Genomic DNA, 21,679 nt, shown 5'->3' with positions numbered 1-21,679 from the left:
CATTTGGCTTATACTACCATTTTCTTTTAAAAATAACACTGACCAATTGTTTTTTATTGTAATTTTTGTTTCAGTGAAGATTTCATAAAACAAACTTTAATGGAACCAATTGAAATTTGGGGTTTGATTTATAAGGTAAAAATGTCATTTGCCATAAGACTTACTTGTGTGTAACACCAGTTTTCTGCTACTGGACATGACATTTCTGGCGGTGGCGGGGTCGGAACACGCGTCACCGCCATTCGTCCGGAATGATCCGGTGCTGATGACGCCTCTCTATCCAGTGTGTCTGGTATGTTGGACGGTTGCAACAGGGCGACAAGATATGACAAAGGAATTCTGGGATTTTTAGCTGAATTGTCACTGCCAGATCTGAAAAAAAAGGAATAATTAAATATAAAATAAAATTGCAAACATTGAGTAAACAAAAACTAAGCTCTTAGGCATACAGATTGTTTTTAAAGAAGTTGTGCTAGACAACAAGCTGACAGCCCAAAAGACAGATAGAAGGTCATCCTATCCAGCTGCTTAGAAGCAGCAAATACAATTTTTCAAGTTTTTGATTTGACATAGCTATGAGATGGAATCAAGCATCTCTCACATCTTATGTTGGTATACCACCATCAGACCATCCATATAAATGCTGGATATAAACCAAATATTGCTGAAAAAGGAAAATGAGCCTCAAAAAATTCTATAATGTTACTTAAAGGTACACAACTGTATTATTAGGAACACCTTTGGAAGAGTTAAAAATATTGATGAAAACTGGAGGTCAGGTGGAATTGTTGACAACAAAAATGAATTCCAGTTTGCTATATTTTTTTTATTTAAATAGTATCATGCTTTTGGCAATAGGTATATTTGTAATGTTGATTCTGATTATATTGAACTTGTGTACAATTAGTAAACAAAATCATTTCACCTATAACCTTGTTTACATCACATTCCATTTTTGAAATATTATCTCAGTGAAAGGTATTTGAGAACATTGAATTTTATAGCCATTAGAATTCAATTTACTGTTCTCTATGCTCCAATAGTTTAAAACTAGACAGACATGTATCCTGTTTACCTTTACAATGTTTAGTTCAGATAAATGTATGTACAATTTACCTAGACATACATTTATCTGAAACAACCAGTCTGGTCCAAAATTGTAATGTAAACTTTAGTGCAAAAAACTGAATCATTGTCTGGAATGTGAAATTATCAGGTCCAGGACTAGGATTATATGGAAACTATACATTAAGTGCTAATACAGACTCGAAAATCAATACACAAAGGTTAAGAATGGGTGCTCATTTAAAAATCAATACACAATGGTCATGTATGGTTGCAACACTATTGTTTCTGTTGATAATCTTAACTCTATCAGTTAAAGTTTACAAAAACACTTGCATTCACAAACTATTTTATATGATGTCATAATTTGCCAAAGAGAAAACTATCCTTCAGAGACCAAAGGACTGGATTTATGCAACAAAAGGTCAAAGTACAACCTGAAACAATGAGCAAAACACTATGTTTACTAAATTACTAGCCATTTTTTAACAAATCATTATTGTAATTTTGATATATATCCACACACAAGCCCAATCACATAGTAGTGCTTCAAATAAGACAGTCAAATGATTTAATAACAAAATCAACAGCCAAATGAAATTTATTAAATTTTCTTAAATTTTCTCTGACAACCAATCAAACTATAATTCAATGTTTTATAAGGCCAAAAGAATATTAGATTATGTTTAGTAGCTTGGGCAAATCATTCCTTCTCTCAAAATACAACTTTAAAGTAGGGAATCTTATGATGACATTTGAAATTATCAGTTTTCAAGAGCTGACATGACAGCGTTTTTAAATCTTCAATCGTTACCCTTTCCATGATTGAACAAGAATATTTCCATATGTATGACATAATGCCCTGCTTGCACTATCCAATTTCCATGTTCAGCGAACTGTGGAATCAGGGTCAAATCCATAACTTTGCATTCAATTTAAATAGTTCACATCTGAATGAATAACAGTGTACTAAGTTTCAAGTTGATATGACCACAACTTCATGTCATTAAAAATGCATTAACCAATAACTTTCAACTAGAAATATATATGTGAATAACATGATTACATTTCTATGATCAGTCAACCAGAACTGAAATTTGCATACAATTTTAAAAGTTCATGTCCAAATGACAATGTGAACTTAAGGTTTCAAGTTGATGCGACCTGAACTTCCTTGTAAACTACCTTAACCAAAATCTTTTGCCAGATACAGGTTGATTAAAAGGAATATCAGACAGACACACAGACAATAAAACATAATTTAACCTCTGTCCTAGGCCAAAGGTCACAAAATCTTTTTTCTACAAGGTGGTCCTTGAAAAAAATATATAGGGCTTCACTATTATTATTCTTGAAAAATACCAAAGTTGTGTTGGTCCTTCGAAAAATTCAGTGGTCTAACCTTCAGACCACCATGTTTTTAGAGATCTCTGCTAGGCCAGGTATTAACAAGAATGTGTCCCCAGTACAAGGATGCCCCATCTGCACTATCACTTTCTATGTTCAGTGGACCGTGAAAATGGGATAATAACCCTAATTTGGCATTAAAATTAAAAGATCATATCATAGGGAAGATGTATACTAAGTTTCAAGTTGATTGGACTTCAATTTCATCAAAAACTACCTCAACTAAAAACTTTAACCTGAAGCGGGACAATCAGACGGACGGACACACAGACCAGAAAACATAATGCCCATAAATGGGGCATAAAAGTCAGAAAGTAAAATAAGGTCTATAATAAAGACTCTTGTATTCTGACTAGGTAGAATCTGTCTGATATTGTCATAGATACAGAATGATTCATCCCAATGTCTTGTTTTAAGTTATCTCAACTTACTATGTATACATTTTACCATATTTTCTACAGAAACAGTTCAGTTGTAAAGTTATTAAGTTATTTCTTCATGATATTACATCTAAACAGATGAATTTGGGGAAATTAAAGTAGGGAATTAAGATTTTTTTTCTCTTTATAAAATTCTGTCATTATACTCATATAATATTCGATTTCTTAGAAATATTTCACCAAAAAATCGTCATAGGAACAGATTTTGACAACATTACACAGAATTCAAATTATTCTGCCATGATTTAATTTTTCAAAGGGACTGAATTTTTCAAAGGCAAATATGAAACAGTTGAATATTTCACTTGCTACAGTTTACTGCTACATAATTTTATATTTATGTAACAAAGCAAAAAGCTAGAATTTAAATTTTACTTGAAACTTTAATATTATAATAGGATAACAAGTACTGAATGTCCTGTAACTTTTATACTTCAAAATAAAGTGGATAGACAAATGGTTTATATTTACCCTAAAACAGATCTAAGATTATTAACATCAATCATCTCCAGTTGTATGTAATAAATCCTTTAAACAATCAAGTTATCATTTTCTCATTCAGTAAAACCAACTTTCACTTTGTTATAACCCTAAGAATAAACAGCGACTTGAGTTGTCCTATTTTTCTGTTAACAACCTTGACCTGTAAATGAGGATTTCCCTTTGAATGAGAAAACAGTTCAGAGCATGTGCATGCTTATTCACATGTTTGAACTATGAATGGATAAATGCCATGTCACATGGTACTACTACTAATCATTATTTATGAGATAATTAGTCTTAAAATATTGATTAAGAATAGGGATACTAGTACATTTGCTATTACTAATACTTAAGTAATGATTAAACTGTAATGTACCTTAATCTAAAAAAAAAAACTATTTTTAGACCCCACTGTTAAAGGGAAGTACTGACTTATTTTTTGATTTGTCAGATTTTGGTCAGGATGTGTATGACGACATTTCCCACTATGGGAAAATTTATAAAACACTGCTTCATTTTCCTGGTAATTCTGGATCCGTTAGAACATATGTATCAAAGGATAACAGAAACCATATAACAAAACTCTGGGAAATGATTAAAACAAGACAAATACACTAGTTATACATTCATCAAATGAAAAGAAGATGATTTATTTTAAATATGGAGTATGAACTATGTAAATCAAATCTTCCTCGTACTTATAACCTTCATTAGACAGATTTATATCTTGCACTTAGATCTTTTTGACATGATATAAAGACAATAAATAGAACAAAATGACATAGCAAAATAAATGGGGTAAAGAATAATTTATACCACAAAAGGGGGGGGGGAGACAGAAATAGGTCCCACCATACTTATTTTAATTTTTTAATTTTAATTTACTTCTACTGTTTTGTACTTTAAGTACAGATTTGTCTACTTTTTTGTGTGATTTTTTTTTGTGGGAGTACTTTTCTTTGTGTTACAATATTTAATCATTTGTTAGTTTATGGGGTTTTCAATTCATGGTTTTGATGATAATTATTTTCAAACTCAATAAAAAAATGTCCATCAACTAAGTTTATTAAAACTGGTACCTCAAAACTATCTTATTCTATGGTATCCAGCAAAAATAATAATACTATAATAAAAGTAGTATCACACTATCTTAATCTATAGTACCCAGCAAAAAAAGAAAATAATACTATAATAAAAGTACTGTAGTATCACACTATCTTATTCTATGGTACCCAGCAAAAAAAAGAAAATAATACTATAATAAAAGTAGTATCACACTATCTTAATCTATAGTACCCAGCAAAAAAAGAAAAGAATGCTATAATAAAAGTAGTATCACACTATCTTATTCTATGGTACCCAGCAAAAAAAGAAAATAATAAGGTCCTTAGGTATTGTCACGTTTACATTGATCTTACATTGTTTCCAAATTTAGTCATTATCAAGGACACATACATTGAATGACATTCAATAAGTTGGTCAATATACTTGACAAATATCTAGAACATATTCAAGGAAAAGTTTAAATTTTTTAAGCACATAAACTTTATATTGGTTAGATTAAAATCCCAATATAGTTTCACCAAGGAGGTTAGCATTTATGTTGTCTCAATATAACCTCTTTGATATTTCCTAAGGTTTTTGGTCTTTTAAAAAAAAATTTCATGCTGGTCTTGTTTATTATCATTTAAATATCACCACATATGGATATTACAACAGTTATCTATTTACATCATTCTATATGGCTAATGATACAAGTCATTTTTTAAAATTTTTTTTAATATAATTATAATACCTTATATATATCCATGTATCGCGAATTTATATTACACGTGATATGATATCTAAATGGATATGAACTTGATGCAGAATTATAAAGTACATCCCTTTGGAAGATGATTCTTGATAAATTCATTCATTATGAATGAGATGTTCATTGATTTTGTATAAATGAAATCACAAAGTCTGAAACATGTTCAAAATAATTGATTTAAATTCTACTTCATGTTCTTTTTTTAAACTTGTGTTACTGAGATGTAGACTGACCTATAGACATGTTTAATTAAACATTGTACTTTGCAATATAACAATATTCCTTTTTTTATTGGATATATAGGTTACGAAACTCTTCAGTTTTGTTACAAGTACACATCATCCTTTCAGAAAATCTATTTCATGTGGACTTAAATGTAATCATCTTTTTATTCAATTAGTGTGACATCTTGGCCAAAAATAACTGATCTTTAATGGGAAATGGGTTTTACAGTAAATGGGGAATACCAGAAAGTAGCTGATCTCGGTTAATACAAAAAAAAGTGATTTTTTTCTTTTCTTTTTTTTCCAATGAAACATAAAATTAATTTACTCATTCCCTGGTATTCAAATGTACATGAATTTTTCATGTAACACTCTTAAATCTTGTACAATTAAATCTGTTAAACGGATGTTGACTTAATTTAATAAACAAATGTATTTGGGGAAATACAAAATATTTTAATCAAACATGGGCAATGAGGACACATATTTTGTGTTATGAAAATGGGAACACATTTTTTTGTGTTAAGCAAGAAAGTTTTAAACTATAATAACTGTAGGTACAGCAGACATCAATTTATTTATAATACAAATAAATTGAAAAGCCCAAATATATATCAACTGGAGGTTCAGCAGACATCAATTAAACCAATCAATCAATCAATTGATCTAAAATACAAATAAATTGAAAAGCCTAATATTACAAATTTTGTTTCCATTCCCAATGTTGACTATGACTTCATCTCTTTGCTATTCAGAGAAAAAAAGAATAACTATTTATAGGTAGATATGACATGAGAAATGTCCTGTACCTTAACAAGTATGAAGGTAAACAAAGCACCCTGTAATCATAGGTAGCTGTAACAACCAATGCCTGGTGTATCATACCACTAGTCATGTAATCTTATTCAGACAGTTTTGACCACAAAGTCGTCCTGAAATGGCAATGCAATCACGTACCAGCCACAAATACAAACTCAAGACGATTTTCCACAGTTTTCAAAGTTTATTTTCATTCTCCTTTTTCATAAATAATGTTTTCATATTAGGTTTGCTTTCAGTTATTCATTTTACATTTTAAGTAAATGATCTCAATTATTTTCACCTCTAAATATGTTGTAAAACATGTGGTGGACAGAATCTACGTAAAGTTATAATAACTTATTTTTAGTCCTGGTTGGATGGAATGGACATATAAAAAACTGTTTGACAGAAATTAAACTACAAAATAAATATATAATCAAAATTCATTTTATTATCTCAAACAAAAGAGCACAAAAGAGTGTTGGAGAGGAACACTGTTGAAATACAATTTCAAAGTCAAACGGTTTAAATGTTAAATAAAATTAAATCAGGTGCTTCGCAGTGCACAGCTTTATACGACCGCAGAGGTCGAACCCTGAACAGTTGGGGCAAGTATGGACAAAACATTCAAGCGTGATACAGCTCTGAATTTGGATTGTGATCAAATTTTTGACATTACATGAGTTTTTTTTACACAAAACAAATGTCAAGATTTTACAAATCAATTAAAGATTTCTTCTTCAAACTTTTTTAATCTAAAATTAAATAGTTGACACAGCATAGGTTTCTGACACAGAATGAATGTGGTCTAATGAACTTAAAAAGTTTTTTTTGCCTTTGAGCAATTCAATATGCTGTTGAATATTAATCCTCTCAAAAAAATGTTTGAAGAAATTTACTTTTTATTTATGAAATCTGAAATGAGAAAAATTTAAACACCCCCTTTTTTTCACATCCCCGTTTCCCTTTTTCCAAAACTGATATCAATTCAAATTTCTAATGGAGTTTGCAACAATAACTATACTCTTTTAAATACATCATAAAATATTAAAATGTAAAATAAAGTGCTTGTTATCACTGAATGGTAAAGATTGGTTGGTAGTAAAAGTGAATATACATTGTTCATTGTATAAAACAATAAAAAAAACTTCATCAGCAACATTTTATATTGGCAAATTTCCAATGAAGTTATTTACATAAAGTTATTGGCAAATAAAAATAGAAAATGACATCATAGTCATGTCTGGCAAATGTCCAACATACATTATCTAAAAACATTTTAGATAAGATAAGGAAAAAAAGCTTCATCAGCAACATTTTATATTGGCAAATTTCCAATGAAGTTATTTACATAAAGTTATTTGCAAATAAAAATAGAAAATGACATCATAGTCATGTCTGGCAAATTTCCAACATATATTATCAACTACTTTTCTATACAAAGAAAGATAACTCCAATTGAAAATTAATTGCTATTGCACAATATTGTGCAATTAGATATTTCTTGCTATTGTGCAATACTGTGCAATTGAAAATTTCTTGCTATTGCACAATACTTGATATGGAATCCTGATTTGGACCAACTTGAAAACTGGGCCCATAATCAAAAATCAAAGTACATATTTAGATAAAGCATATCAAATAAGCCCAAGAATTTAACTTTTGTTAAAATCAAACTTAGTTTAATTTTGGACCCTTTGGACCTTAATGTAGACCAATTTGAAAACTGGACCAAAAATTAAGAATCTACATACACAGTTAGATTTGGCATATCAAAGAACCCATTTATTCAATTTTTGATGAAATCAAACAAAGTTTAATTTTGGACCCCCATTTGGACCAACTTGAAAACTAGGCCAAAAATTAAAAATCTAAGTACATTTTTAAATTCAGCATATCAAAGAACCCAGAGGATTCAATTTTTGTTAAAATCAAACTAAGTTTAATTTTGGACCCTTTGGACCTTAATGTAGACCAATTTGAAAACGGGACCAAAAATTAAGAATCTACATACATAGTTAGATTTGGCATATCAAAGAACTCCAATAATTAAATTTTTGATGAAACAAGTGAAACTGCGAGCTACTGCTCACTGATGATACCCCCGCCGCAAGTGGATAATATTAATAGTGTAAAAATATGCAAGTGTTCGGTAAACAGGAAGTTGTCGAGTGATGAATCTGAAAACGCATCACACGGTATAGCTGACTTATAAAAATCCTGAAACCAAATTTCAGAAATCCTTGTATTGTAGTTCCTGAGAAAAATGTGACGAAAATTTTTAACTTGGTTATCATGTGTAAAATCATACAAGTGTTCGGTAAACAGGAAGTTGTCGAGTGATGAATCTGAAAACGCATCACACGGTATAGCTGACTTATATAAATCCTGAAACCAAATTTCAGAAATCCTTGTATTGTAGTTCCTGAGAAAAATGTGACGAAAATTTTCAACTTGGCTATCATGTGTAAAATCAGACAAGTGTTCGGTAAACAGGAAGTTGTCAAGTGATGAATCTGAAAACGCATCACACGGTATGGCTGACATATATAAATGTTGATACCAAATTACAGAAAGGGTGGATGTGTAGTTCCTGAGAAAAATGTGACGAAAGTTTCATGGGACGGACTGACTGACGGACTGACGGACGGACGGACGGACTGACAGACAGAGGTAAAACAGTATACCCCCCTTTTTTAAAGCGGGGGTATAATCACACAAAGTTCAATTTTGGACCCTTTGGGCCCCTTATGCCTAAACTGTTAGGACCAAAACACCCAAAATCAAACCCAACCTTCCTTTTATGGTCATAAACCTTGTGTTTAAATTTCATAGATTTCTATTTACTTATACTAAAGTTATGGTGCAAAAACCAAAAATAATGCTTATTTGGGCCCCTTTTTGGCCCCTAATTCATAAACTGTTGTGACCTCAACTCCAAAAATCAATCCCAACCTTCCTTTTGTGGTCATAAACCTTGTGTTAAAATTTCATTGATTTCTATTTACTTACACTAAAGTTATTGTGCGAAAACCAAGAATAATGCTTATTTAGGCCCTTTTTTGGCCCTTAATTCCTAAACTGTTGGAACCAAAACTCCCAAAATCAATCCCAACCTTCCTTTTGAGGTCATAAACCTTGTGTCAAAATTTCATAGATTTCTATTCACTTAAACTAAAGTTATAGTGCGAAAACCAAGAAAATGCTTATTTGGGCCCTTTTTGGCCCCTAATTCCTAAAATGTTGGGACCAAAACTCCCAAAATCAATCCCAACCTTCCTTTTGTGGTCATAAACCTTGTGTTAAAATTTCATTGATTTCTATTCACTTTTACTAAAGTTAGAGTGCGAAAACTAAAAGTATTCGGACGCCGCCGACGACGACGACGACACCAACGTGATAGCAATATACGACCAAAAAATTAAAATTTTTGCGGTCGTATAAAAATTATTCTGTTTTTTCAAAAAAATTTATTGCATCAAAAAGAAAACTGAATATATACTTGAGACGCACGGCCTGTCATATTTTTTTAATTAGTATCTATTCTAATAATTCCTTAAGCAGGCAATAGTCTAGACTAGGTAGCCTGATGAAATCCTGAGTTCAAATAGAGGTCAATAATCTCTCTACTGGTTGTTGTCCTTCATCCCAGACAGATAACAAATATTAATGGCTTTTTTACCACAAATCATTCAATGATATATTCTGCCTGCATCAACTTTTCTCCAAATTAGTAAACAAGTAAGATTTCATTTTCATCTTTTGGTTTGAATCCAAGTAAAAGTGAAAAAATAAGGGTTAATTTCTCACAAGGAATGTTTTTAACTTGAAATATTGCTTTTTGAAACTGAAATGGTTACACTGGAAAATAAATCTGACTGCTTGACTTAAAATATATGACCATGTAGAACTGCTTTTGGGATTTGAAATGAGTTTTCATACCATTAAGAGTAGATATTCTCCTGAAATTACAATGACATAATTACAGCAATTTATAGATATATTAACTTAAGTTCTTATAAGGACAACAGTACAATTTGCCATTGCAAAATTGGCAGAATTTTAATTTCTTCACCAAAAATGAAAATAATTTTACACCATTTGTCAAAAATCTATTGTTTATAAAGATATTGTTAACCACAGCTTTGTTTGTACAGGCTTTTGAAAATATCCAAAATGCACTGAAATGGTGAATAACAGTAAATCTCAAATGGTGTACAAAAGGCATCATGCATAAAATGAAATATAATTTTTTTTTTTTTAATTGTTTAAAAAAAAGAGAGAAAAATCATACCTGCATCATTTAAATTTGAATCATATTTAATAAAATATTTATAAAAAAGAAATAGACAAATTATGAAATGTCATATTTTATTATTTGTCTATCACTTTTTATTATTAATTTTTTTATTTTAAATTCAGTCATTGGTAATAATTATTGGATCATTTTTATATCTCATGCACTTTTACTTATTCTGAACCAACTGAGAAAGACAAGAAAGCATGTGCATGCCCTGAAAATATTACTTTGGGTTAAAGTTATAGTGATACTATTATTAATCTAATTTTTCGATATGCTGACATCTTGCATGAACACATCCACGCTACCATTAAAGTAATCATCATTTATAACCACCTACGTCTTATTAAAGGCTGGTCTGTTTTGATCTTTCAGCTTAAACATATTTCCCTCAAGGGATCCTCTTTTTTATTTTTTATAAATTCATCAATGGTTCATGTCCTGATTTGTTACAGGTCAAACCAGGTCAACATGAGGAGTTAATCCACAAGGAAGGAAAATTAAATGATTAAATATACTTGGTGACTTTCTATTGACTCAAGTCAATAACCACATTCACCCAATGTCATTCATTACAACACAAGAGGACATGCATTGCTATTCTTAGGTTTGGTTTCTTTCATTGTTAAAAAGTACAAGTTTCTATGACAGTTTCATTTCATTAAATGATTCAGAAATGATCTGTCAGTTATTGGACATATGTTTCTTTGCTTTAATTTTTTTTATCTTCAAGACAAAAAAATAAAACAAACCATATTCTGACAGGTTTGAAAAGAAAATGTTTATGTTAATACAATTAACCTGTAACCTCATCAGTGGTTTTTGGGCAGGCTGAAATGTGGGATTATGGGAAACTTCTGAAGTGATGAGCAACATAGTTTCCCCCCTTTTTTCTCTGTAAATTTAAGCCTGTGCAATTGAATAATATTGTCACAATGACAGCTCTGGGTACATTATTCTAGATGCAACTTGAATCAAATCTTTCTATAGATCATCTATAAAAATGTGTTGCATTTTGTACATAGCATACAGAAAACATTAGATAATACATTGCAGATCAAAATGAAATTAATCAACAGAGTTAAAACTGATATCTTTCTTTGTTCTCTCTTTAATATAAACTAATTATCTGTAACTGAATGCAACAGTGGAGAACATATGTACTCCTATCTAGGTTTATTCATCATGAAAAATTACTAGCTTGCAAGTTGGTGCAGTATTTTTCATGCTTTATTATCACTTTTATATTACATTAATAAATCATGACATTGTATGGAAATAATCGATGAGAAATAAAAATTAGTGTCACGATCAGTGCACTTAATAGAGGGGATCTCTACTGTAAGTAGGTCTATTTCTAGTGCACTTAACAGAAGGGATCTCTACTGTAAGTAGGTCTATTTCTATCAGTGCACTTCACAGAAGGGATCTCTACTGCAAGTAGGTCTATTTTTAGTCCACTTAATAGAAGGGATCTCTACTGTAAGTAGTAAAATGGGGAATGTGTCAAAGAGACAACAACCCGACCATAGAGCAGACAACAGCAGAAGGTCTATTTCTAGTGCACTTAACAGAAGGGATCTCTACTGTAAGTAGGTCTCTTTCTATCAGTGCACGTAACAGAAGGGATCTCTACTGTAAGTAGGTCTATTTCTAGTGCACTTAACAGAAGGGATCTCTACTGTAAGTAGGTCTATTTCTAGTGCACTTAACAGAAGGGATCTCTACTGTAAGTAGGTCTATTTTTATCTATAGAAATAAGGTTTAACTGTGCGAGTCGGTAACTGCAGGTGCACAAGTAAATTTTTAAGTTATGGCTTGAACAAGTACAATAAAGTTGAAAACCCATATTCAACAAATATCTTGTAGCTAAAATGTGACATACAGTTCCTAAAAAAGACAGATCCTATAGCTTTCATGCCTTCTCAGATCAAACTAAAATTTTCTCATTATCTCAGTTTTTGTGGAAAGTTTCAATGAATTCGAATGAAACATCAAGGAATAGTTCTGGCAAGGTTTATGTAACATTCTTTTAACAAGGATTATAGGCCTAGACAAAAATTTGGATAATAACACCCATAACATTTATTGTAAATGTATTAAAACTTCAAAGAAATAGTTTATTTTATTGGAAAATACCAGAAATTGTCAAAAACTTATATCACCCTTTAAAAATAATTTGAGAATTAAACAAGTAGACATTTTAGTAACAAGAGTGCACACGCTGAAATGTCTCGCCTTCTATACTAATCATTGATATTATGTTGATAGTCCTAAGTATAAAGCTAAGCTTTAATACAACTGTCACATAAACTTAACATTAACCAAGATAACTAAACAAAGACCAATGAACCTTGAAAATGAGGTCAAGGTCAGATGAACCATGCCAGGCAGACATGTACAGCTAACAATGCTTCTATACAACATATATAGTTGACCTATTACTTATAGTTTAAGAAAAATAGACCAAAACACAGAAACTTAACACTGTGCAATGAACCGTGAAAATGAGGTCACGGTCAAATAAAACCTGCGCGACTGACATAAAGATCATAAAATATTTCCATACACCAAATATAGATGACCTACGGCATATAGTATTAGATAAAAAGACCAAAACTCAAAAACTTAACTTTGACCACTGAACCATGAAAATGAGGTCAAGGTCACATGACATCTGCCCGCTAGATAGGTACACCTTACAATCATTCCATACAACAAATATAGTAGACCTATTGCATATAGTATGAGAAAAACAGACCAAAACACAAAAATTTAACTATAACCACTGAACCATGAAAATGAGGTCAAGGTCAGATGACACCTGCCAGTTGGACATGTACACCTTACAGTATTTCCATACACCGAATATACTAGCCCTATTGCTTGTAGTATCTGAGATATGGACTTGACCACCAAAACTTAACCTTGTTCACTGATCCATGAAATGAGGTCGAGGTCAAGTGAAAACTGTCTGACAGACATGAGGACCTTTCAAGGTACGCACATATTAAATATAGTTATCCTATTACTTATAATAAGAGAGAATTCAACATTACAAAAAATCTTAACTTTTTTTTCAAGTGGTCACTGAACCATGAAAATGAGGTCAAGGACATTGGACATGTGACTGACGGAAACTTTGTAACATGAGGTATCTATATACAAAGTATGAAGCATCCAGGTCTTCCACCTTCTAAAATATAAAGCTTTTAAGAAGTTAGCTAACACCGCCGCCGTAGCCGCCGCCGCCGCCGCCGGATCACTATCCCTATGTCGAGCTTTCTGCAACAAAAGTTGCAGGCTCGACAACAAAAATTATCAAAAAATATTAATTTTTAAATATTTAAGACCTAATATACTATGCTTTATGGTTATTTGTGTCATTGGATTGCTGTCTGATGGTCATAAGTCATAAAGAAAGAGAGATTTCTTAAACCAAAAAAGTCTTCCCTGTTAGTAAGTCAACACTACAGAAACTATCACCTAATAAGGAAGAAATTAACATAATTTTAATAAAGTCATAAAGGAACATAAGCATGTTTGTTCTTATTGGTTACAAATCCATTAAACTTGATACTAAGGCATTATTGTACTTCTATTTCCTTGTCATAACTTCATGTTATAATTAATAAACCAATACAAAATATCTTGAGAGTACAGACTGATGATATCCATGTCAAGAGATTGAAAGTATGCAGTTTGCTCATTGTTGAAGGCAGTAGTGACCTCAGTATAGCTGTTAACCTTGACATCACTTGGTCTCTAGTGGATACTTGTCTCATTGGCAATCATACCACATCTTCTAATCTATTTTTGTATCCAAATTTAAGTTTTATTATCTTTATATACCAAACTACCCACACTATGTCTATCGCTCACTTGCTTTATTAATTTCAAATAACAAAGAGTTGTAGGTGTAAAACCTCAATGTACATTGTGTATAATAAGATTTATAGATTTATAGTGAAATATTAAGGAGGTATAGCACACAAGTATATGAGAACAGGATATTTAAGGCCAATAAGCTAGTATTTCGGTTTTTTTTTTAATAACAGCTTTACACTTGAACACAAAATGACAATAATTTTTAAGCAACATTTACCACTGGCGGTTCTAGAAATTTTCATAAGTGGGGGCCCACTGACTGCGCTAAGAGGGGGCCCGCTCCAGTCACGCTTCAGTGATTCCCTATATAAGCAACCAATTTTTTTCCCAAAAAGGGGGCCCCCCCCTCTAAATCCACCTCTGTTTACAGATTCACATTTTAAAGAGATCATAAGCTTGAGATATCAAATCAATCCTACTTTAGCTGTTAATCTTTCAGGTTTACTTTCTTTTCAATGTTACTAGGTACTAATTGAGTCTACTGTAGATTTCCTACTAGACACGATCCTAGAGCTAACTTAATAAGTTAAGAGAGAATATAAAGAAAGGCATTAAGTTCAGGCTTTGCACTGAGTTATATTACACAATGGTCTAATTCAAATGTAATAAAACATTTATCTATAGTTCTTTTTTTTATATAGTGGAGTTAAGAACAGAACTGGAAGTTTTTGTTTTCTTCTAGTACATTCGATTTTTCCTTTCACCTTTTAAGGTACAATCGTGAATATGTCTTTATGTCAACAAAAACAAACAGTACTTATTCAATTCTCTTAACTGGTAATTACTTTATGCAATGAAATTAATTTAAGGGAAATATTTTGGAGCTTGTGGACAGGAATTGATATCCCTTTAAGCACTGTATCTCATGTAGTTATTTGTTTCTTATTAAAATATTTTTTTTTGGTAAAAGATGAACTACATAAAATTCTTTTGAATTATTATATAAAATCATTTAAAAACTTGCATGCATAAAATAATTATTAATTACACAATGTTATTTTCACTACTTTTGAGACAGAACTCCTAGAATTTTTCTAAAAAAAAAAAACAACTTTGGAAAGTAATTAAATTTATTAATAACATAATTTGCACAAATTTTAGGTATATTTTTACACATGAAAACGAAGAACAGTTGATCTTTTTATCTCAACACTAGTCTCTATGGTCTTCAAAGACACAACATGAATAAATAATTTTTGGACTTAATTTAAATACTGTCAGGATTTGACTTTTGAATAAAGATCTAACAAATCGATTCAAAATTAAACACATATGCAGCTGAATGCACATTATGTCATTATTTTTATTTCCTTTAAGTGTTCAAGACAGCTTGCAAGTCCAATAAAGATAGTTTCTGGAACAAAATAGAACTTTATCTTTCCCCTCCAAGTAATAAAAGAAAATCAGTAATCAAAAGGCTTCATCATGTCCACATGAATCATGAGTACCAAGCAACTGTTATTATTTCATTAAGTTCTAATAATTCAGGGGAAAAAAAGCGAAAATTTGAAGTACAAGGATGACAAATTCTTTCAAGGCATACTTGAGTTTGCGTGCAACATGAATCTAAGGGACAATAATATATATTACGGATTACAAATGTGTCGAGGTTTGTGATTGGATAACAACACAGAGATGTCAGTATATATTCAGGAAACTGCTGGGGTATATACGACGTTTTTATCCCCAATTAGAACCTCAAAAACGTCATCATAACACCGGTTACTATGTGACGTAGTCAAAAGCTATCAGACTGTCAGAGGCTCACAGAGGGAAAATAATGACGTGCTTCAGTCAATAATACATTTTTGATACAAAATCACGCAATTTACACTTTTAATACTTAAATTTAATGTTTAAAGTGTTATTATAAATTATTACATACACGATAAAATTATGTTCACAGCAAATTAGAAAATCTTTCAGGTATGCCGAACATATCAGGTTGGGTTTTTCAATATATATGTGTTGTCAACAAATACCTGCACTGGAAAATAACATTAAGTCCGGGGTAATCCGTAATATATGTGTAATTCAGGTCTCAGAAAGGGTATATACTGTGACATTCCCGGCTTAGGGCTTATATCCCCTTCGCCTTCGGCTCAGGGATACGGGAATGTCACAGTATATACCCTGTCTGAGACCTGAATAACATATAATAATTCTTAGGAAACATTACTATTTTCAAATCCTATGGTGCTATACACAAATACTTGGGAGAGCACCGTTTAATAAGCTTTAAGTTTAAAAAATTATCAAGAAACATTTTCTAAATATTTCAAGGGGCATAACTTAACTAAATGTTGCACAAATTTTAAAGTTGCACTTGTACTGGTTTCCACCATTTGAAAATATGTGGGGAGACCTAAATAATACTTCATTTGAAAATTTACTCAGATTCCGTTGATTTGCTTATAGGAAATACATTTAATCCATATTATTTTACAATGAAACCGTCCTTTTTTCAATATTTTTGTTTGCATAACTGGCAAGTTCTTAGTTATTGAATTTTCAGAATCTATATCAATTGTTATCTGTGCTAAAATCACAAATTAAAAAGGGTCAAGCGTATGTATAGAATGCCCTTGAAACTTCCTCTGATAAGATCAAACAAACATTATGGAGTGTGACAACTATTTTTAATATCCAGACAAGATACTCTTAGTACAAATTAATTAGATTAAAGGATGTACTTACTCAACTTATGTGAATCGGATGCTCAATATTTTTTATACATATATTTGAGATTATTCTCTAAAAGATAAAATTAATAAGCCTTAAAAGAGCACACACATTTATTTCTATAAACCGTATTTCACTATTAATCTGTATAAATTTTTCTCTTGTTTAATTTCGTGACCGGTTTTTTATTTTTTTTATTTTATATCATTTACATAAATACTCTTACATCATAGTCTTAATTGCAAACAAAAAGTGAAACCCTGACATAGAGTCCATAACCCCAGCCGCCACAATAAGTAAGGACAATACAGGAGAAGGGTGTCACATCTGAAAGAAAAACACTTTTGCAAAAAATGAGGTGAACACAATGAACTCATAACTTCATAGATACCATTTCAATAAAAGATTGTCAACATATTTCCTCCAGTAGTGACCAATCGATAAAGTGCAATTACACATCTACTTGATTGTTAACTAGCTTGGTGTAAACACATAAATCTGATTTGGATTTCCTTAATGATCAATCTGTAGTACAGAAAACACAAGTCAGGTGCCCCTACCTGATTATAAACTCTGAGCACTCATTGTACCACTAAATCATCAATTACAAAGTAACGCACTAACAAGAACATGTTTGAGAAATCTTAGGGAGGATGCTGTTCTGTATTTCATTAAAGAACAAATCATTTAAGTATGGCAAATCTATTGTTTTACAAAAAACCTAAAAGGAAGAAACCTATTTGTGCTTGATAAAATTCCTGTTCGCAACAGATACTGAGAGGAAGTAAAACTTATAAATACATGCCACCTAGATGTCAACGTCATTTAAAAACTTGCGAGGCATGCACTCATTTTTTGATTGAATAACTTTTGTTATACCATCAATGACGTTCAAGATTTCAATACTCCAGAGAAAAAGTACATAATATCAACATAATCATTTACGAACCACAACCGTAGGACATCAATTACAATTTTTAATTATTATGAAAGACTGCACTCGTGTACTAATTGAATTCATTGAGCTACTTAATAGGTGAAACTTGTTTGAACTATGCAGGTTACAGATTTGTCCTTGTTTAAACTTTTTAAAACAGGAAATTGTTTTACCCTGCAAACTTTAATTCTCTGTGTAAAATTATGCAACTTTAAACAGTTATCCATCTTAAAGGATGAATACTTGACAGTTTGACAAAGGCACATTGTCCCAGATGAACCTGCCATAATGGCATTAACAGGATGATTTCTTTTTTGTATGCATGAGATTTTAAAATTCTTGATAGCAAAGAAGTGCACCTAAGGTAGTAAAAACTGCATCAAAATTTCTGCACATGGTTAAAAAAAAATCAAGGACTCAAATTTGACATGTTTGCCATGACAATGAGAGAGAAATGTTTTTTTTGTCTTTTTTCCCCATTCAACAATATATTGCATGCTGTTAACAATTTACTTCATGTTATCAAAATAAGTATCAAACTTGGGTTTTTTTTTGACAACTGACTTTTTTTTTTAAAATAGCTCACAAAAATTGTTCTGTTAAATTACTTTTTCTGGTGTTTATAAATGCTATCCATTCATAAACATGCTATTTAACATGGACTACAAGATAGTGTATATTTTGGTTCAGTTCACCCCATTATAATCATTCATGTTTCACTGATTGTCAAAGTTTTCAAAGTATTTTACATTGTTAACATAATTGAGCAGCATTTTTTTCAGAGAAAGCTTTTGCATTCTCAAAATTCATTTCATGTGAGAACCAGGTGCTCCGCAGGGCGCAGCTTTATACGACCGCAGAGGTCGAACCCTGAACAGTTGCGGCAAGTATGGACAAAACATTCAAGCGTGATACAGCTCTGAATTTGGATTGTGATCAAATTTTTGACATTACATGGTTTTTTTTACACAAAACAAATGTCAAGATTTTACAAATCAATTAAAGATTTCTTCTTCAAACTTTTTAAATCTAAAATTAAATAGTTCAGTTGACACAGCATAGGTTTCTGACACAGAATGAATGTGGTCTAATGAACTTAAAAGTTTTTTTTTGCCTTTGAGCAATTTACTATGCTGTTGAATATTAATCCTCTCAAAAAAATGTTTGAAGAAATTTTCTTTTTATTTATGAAATCTGAAATGAGAAAAATTTAACCCCCCCCTTTTTTTTTCACATCCCCGTTTCCCTTTTTCCAAAACTGATATCAATTCAAATTTCTAATGGAGTTTGCAACAATAACTACTCTTTTAAATACATCATAAAATATTAAAATGTAAAATAAAGTGCTTGTTATCACTGAATGGTAAAGATTGGTTGGTAGTAAAAGTGAATATACATTGTTTATTGTATAAAACAATAAAAAAAACTTCATCAGCAACATTTTATATTGGCAAATTTCCAATGAAGTTATTTACATAAAGTTATTGGCAAATAAAAATAGAAAATGACATCATAGTCATGTCTGGCAAATGTCCAACATACATTATCTAAAAACATTTTAGATAAGATAAGGAAAAAAAGCTTCATCAGCAACATTTTATATTGGCAAATTTCCAATGAAGTTATTTACATAAAGTTATTGGCAAATAAAAATAGAAAATGACATCATAGTCATGTCTGGCAAATTTCCAACATATATTATCAACTACTATTCTATACAAAGAAAGATAACTCCAATTGAAAATTAATTGCTATTGCACAATATTGTGCAATTAGATATTTCTTGCTATTGTGCAATACTGTGCAATTGAAAATTTCTTGCTATTGCACAATACTTGATATGGAATCCTGATTTGGACCAACTTGAAAACTGGGCCCATAATCAAAAATCAAAGTACATATTTAGATAAAGCATATCAAATAAGCCCAAGAATTTAATTTTTGTTAAAATCAAACTTAGTTTAATTTTGGACCCTTTGGACCTTAATGTAGACCAATTTGAAAACTGGACCAAAAATTAAGAATCTACATACATAGTTAGATTCGGCATATCAAAGAACCCCAATTATTCAATTTTTGATGAAATCACACAAAGTTCAATTTTGGACCCTTTGGGCCCCTTATTCCTAAACTGTTAGGACCAAAACTCCCAAAATCAAACCCAATCTTCCTTTTATGGTCATAAACCTTGTGTTTAAATTTCATAGATCTCTATTTACTTATACTAAAGTTATGGTGCAAAAACCAAAAATAATGCTTATTTGGGCCCCTTTTTGGCCCCTAGTTCATAAACTGTTGTGACTTCAACTCCAAAAATCAATCCCAACCTTCCTTTTATGGTCATAAACCTTGTGTTAAAATTTCATTGATTTCTATTTACTTATACTAAAGTTATTGTGCGAAAACCAAGAATAAAACTTATTTGGGCCCTTTTTTGGCCCTTTATTCCTAAACTGTTGGAACCAAAACTCCCAAAATCAATCCCAACCTTCCTTTTGTGGTCATAAACCTTGTGTCAAAATTTCATAGATTTCTATTCACTTAAACTAAAGTTATAGTGCGAAAACCAAGAAAATGCTTATTTGGGCCCTTTTTGGCCCCTAATTCCTAAAATGTTGGGACCTAAACTCCCAAAATCAATCCCAACCTTCCTTTTGTGGTCATAAACCTTGGGTTAAAATTTCATTGATTTCTATTCACTTTTACTAAAGTTAGAGTGCGAAAACTAAAAGTATTCGGACGACGACGACGACGACGACGACGACGACGCCAACGTGATAGCAATATACGACCAAAAAATTAAAATTTTTGCGGTCGTGTAAAAACATAAATTAAGTTGCAGTTTTAATCAGATATCAATATCAAGATTTTTTTGCTTGTGATATCCAGTACTTGAAACGTCACACAGGTTTGTTTTATGTTGTATATGATAATCAATGCACAAGAGGCAAAACATTTAAAAAAAAAATATCCATCATTTTTGATTTTTCAAGCAGCATAAATTTCTGTGCCTTATAAGGTTGCAAGTAATTCTTACTCTTGAAATACTGAGTAAATTATATTATAATATGTCTGAAATAAAATAGTTCAAACACTGAAAACATCAATCACTGCTTTTACGACAATTTCATGCTTTCAAAAATTTACTATCTGCATTTTAACTGCATGTGGCAACAATTAACATAAGTGACAAGGGGGGAGATAAAAGGTGTCCATATAAAATAACCACAAACTTCCATAACAAAATGCCAACCACTTAATATTAACCATGTTAACCCTAGTGCACCAATTGCTCTTAGATAATGCACTCAGTCAGACCAGGCTTAAAAGTCAACATGGTTGTATAGATCAGTGATCACAAATAAAACATCCTCCTCAGCAAATACTTGTTAGTTCTAACTTCCTTGACAGAATAGGGAAGCACAAAATAACAAACCAATAAAAAAATATTTCTCCAGGATTCATATAATAATGAACCAAGGCTTTATATACAGTAAATGGAATTGGTAAACGGTTTACACAATTATCACTACAGTCAGAGGGCAAAATTGTATCACCAATATTCATTTAAAAATAAATTGCATTAAAAAAAGACTTGTTTCATATTATTTTTGAAGATTTGTACTAAAGTTCACAGTT

At 31.1% G+C, this 21,679-nt stretch overlaps 2 protein-coding genes across 5 annotated transcripts in view; one reads left to right on the top strand and one right to left on the bottom strand.

Moving 5' to 3' along the window:
* The window catches only part of LOC143064068 (KAT8 regulatory NSL complex subunit 2-like), a 486,386-nt gene that overhangs the window by 369,534 nt on the left and 95,173 nt on the right, over positions 1 to 21,679 (top strand). The window lies entirely within an intron of this gene.
* The window catches only part of LOC143064070 (speckle-type POZ protein-like), a 62,353-nt gene that overhangs the window by 17,194 nt on the left and 23,480 nt on the right, over positions 1 to 21,679 (bottom strand). For 3 of the 4 annotated variants that reach the window (XM_076236593.1, XM_076236589.1, XM_076236590.1), the window contains exon 2: positions 165 to 372. In XM_076236593.1, the coding sequence (XP_076092708.1) occupies positions 165 to 242 (78 nt within the window). In that variant the 5' untranslated portion in view covers positions 243 to 372. Of the gene's footprint in view, positions 1 to 164; positions 373 to 3,383; positions 3,573 to 21,679 lie in introns of those variants that run through there. The other variant, XM_076236591.1, reaches the window with a different exon arrangement.

This window comes from Mytilus galloprovincialis, chromosome 2 (assembly GCF_965363235.1).
Source record: "Mytilus galloprovincialis chromosome 2, xbMytGall1.hap1.1, whole genome shotgun sequence".
NCBI classification, from domain to species: Eukaryota; Metazoa; Mollusca; class Bivalvia; order Mytilida; family Mytilidae; genus Mytilus; species Mytilus galloprovincialis.
The sequence above is the reverse complement of the archived record's forward strand: the minus strand, read 5'-3'. Positions and strand labels throughout refer to the sequence as shown.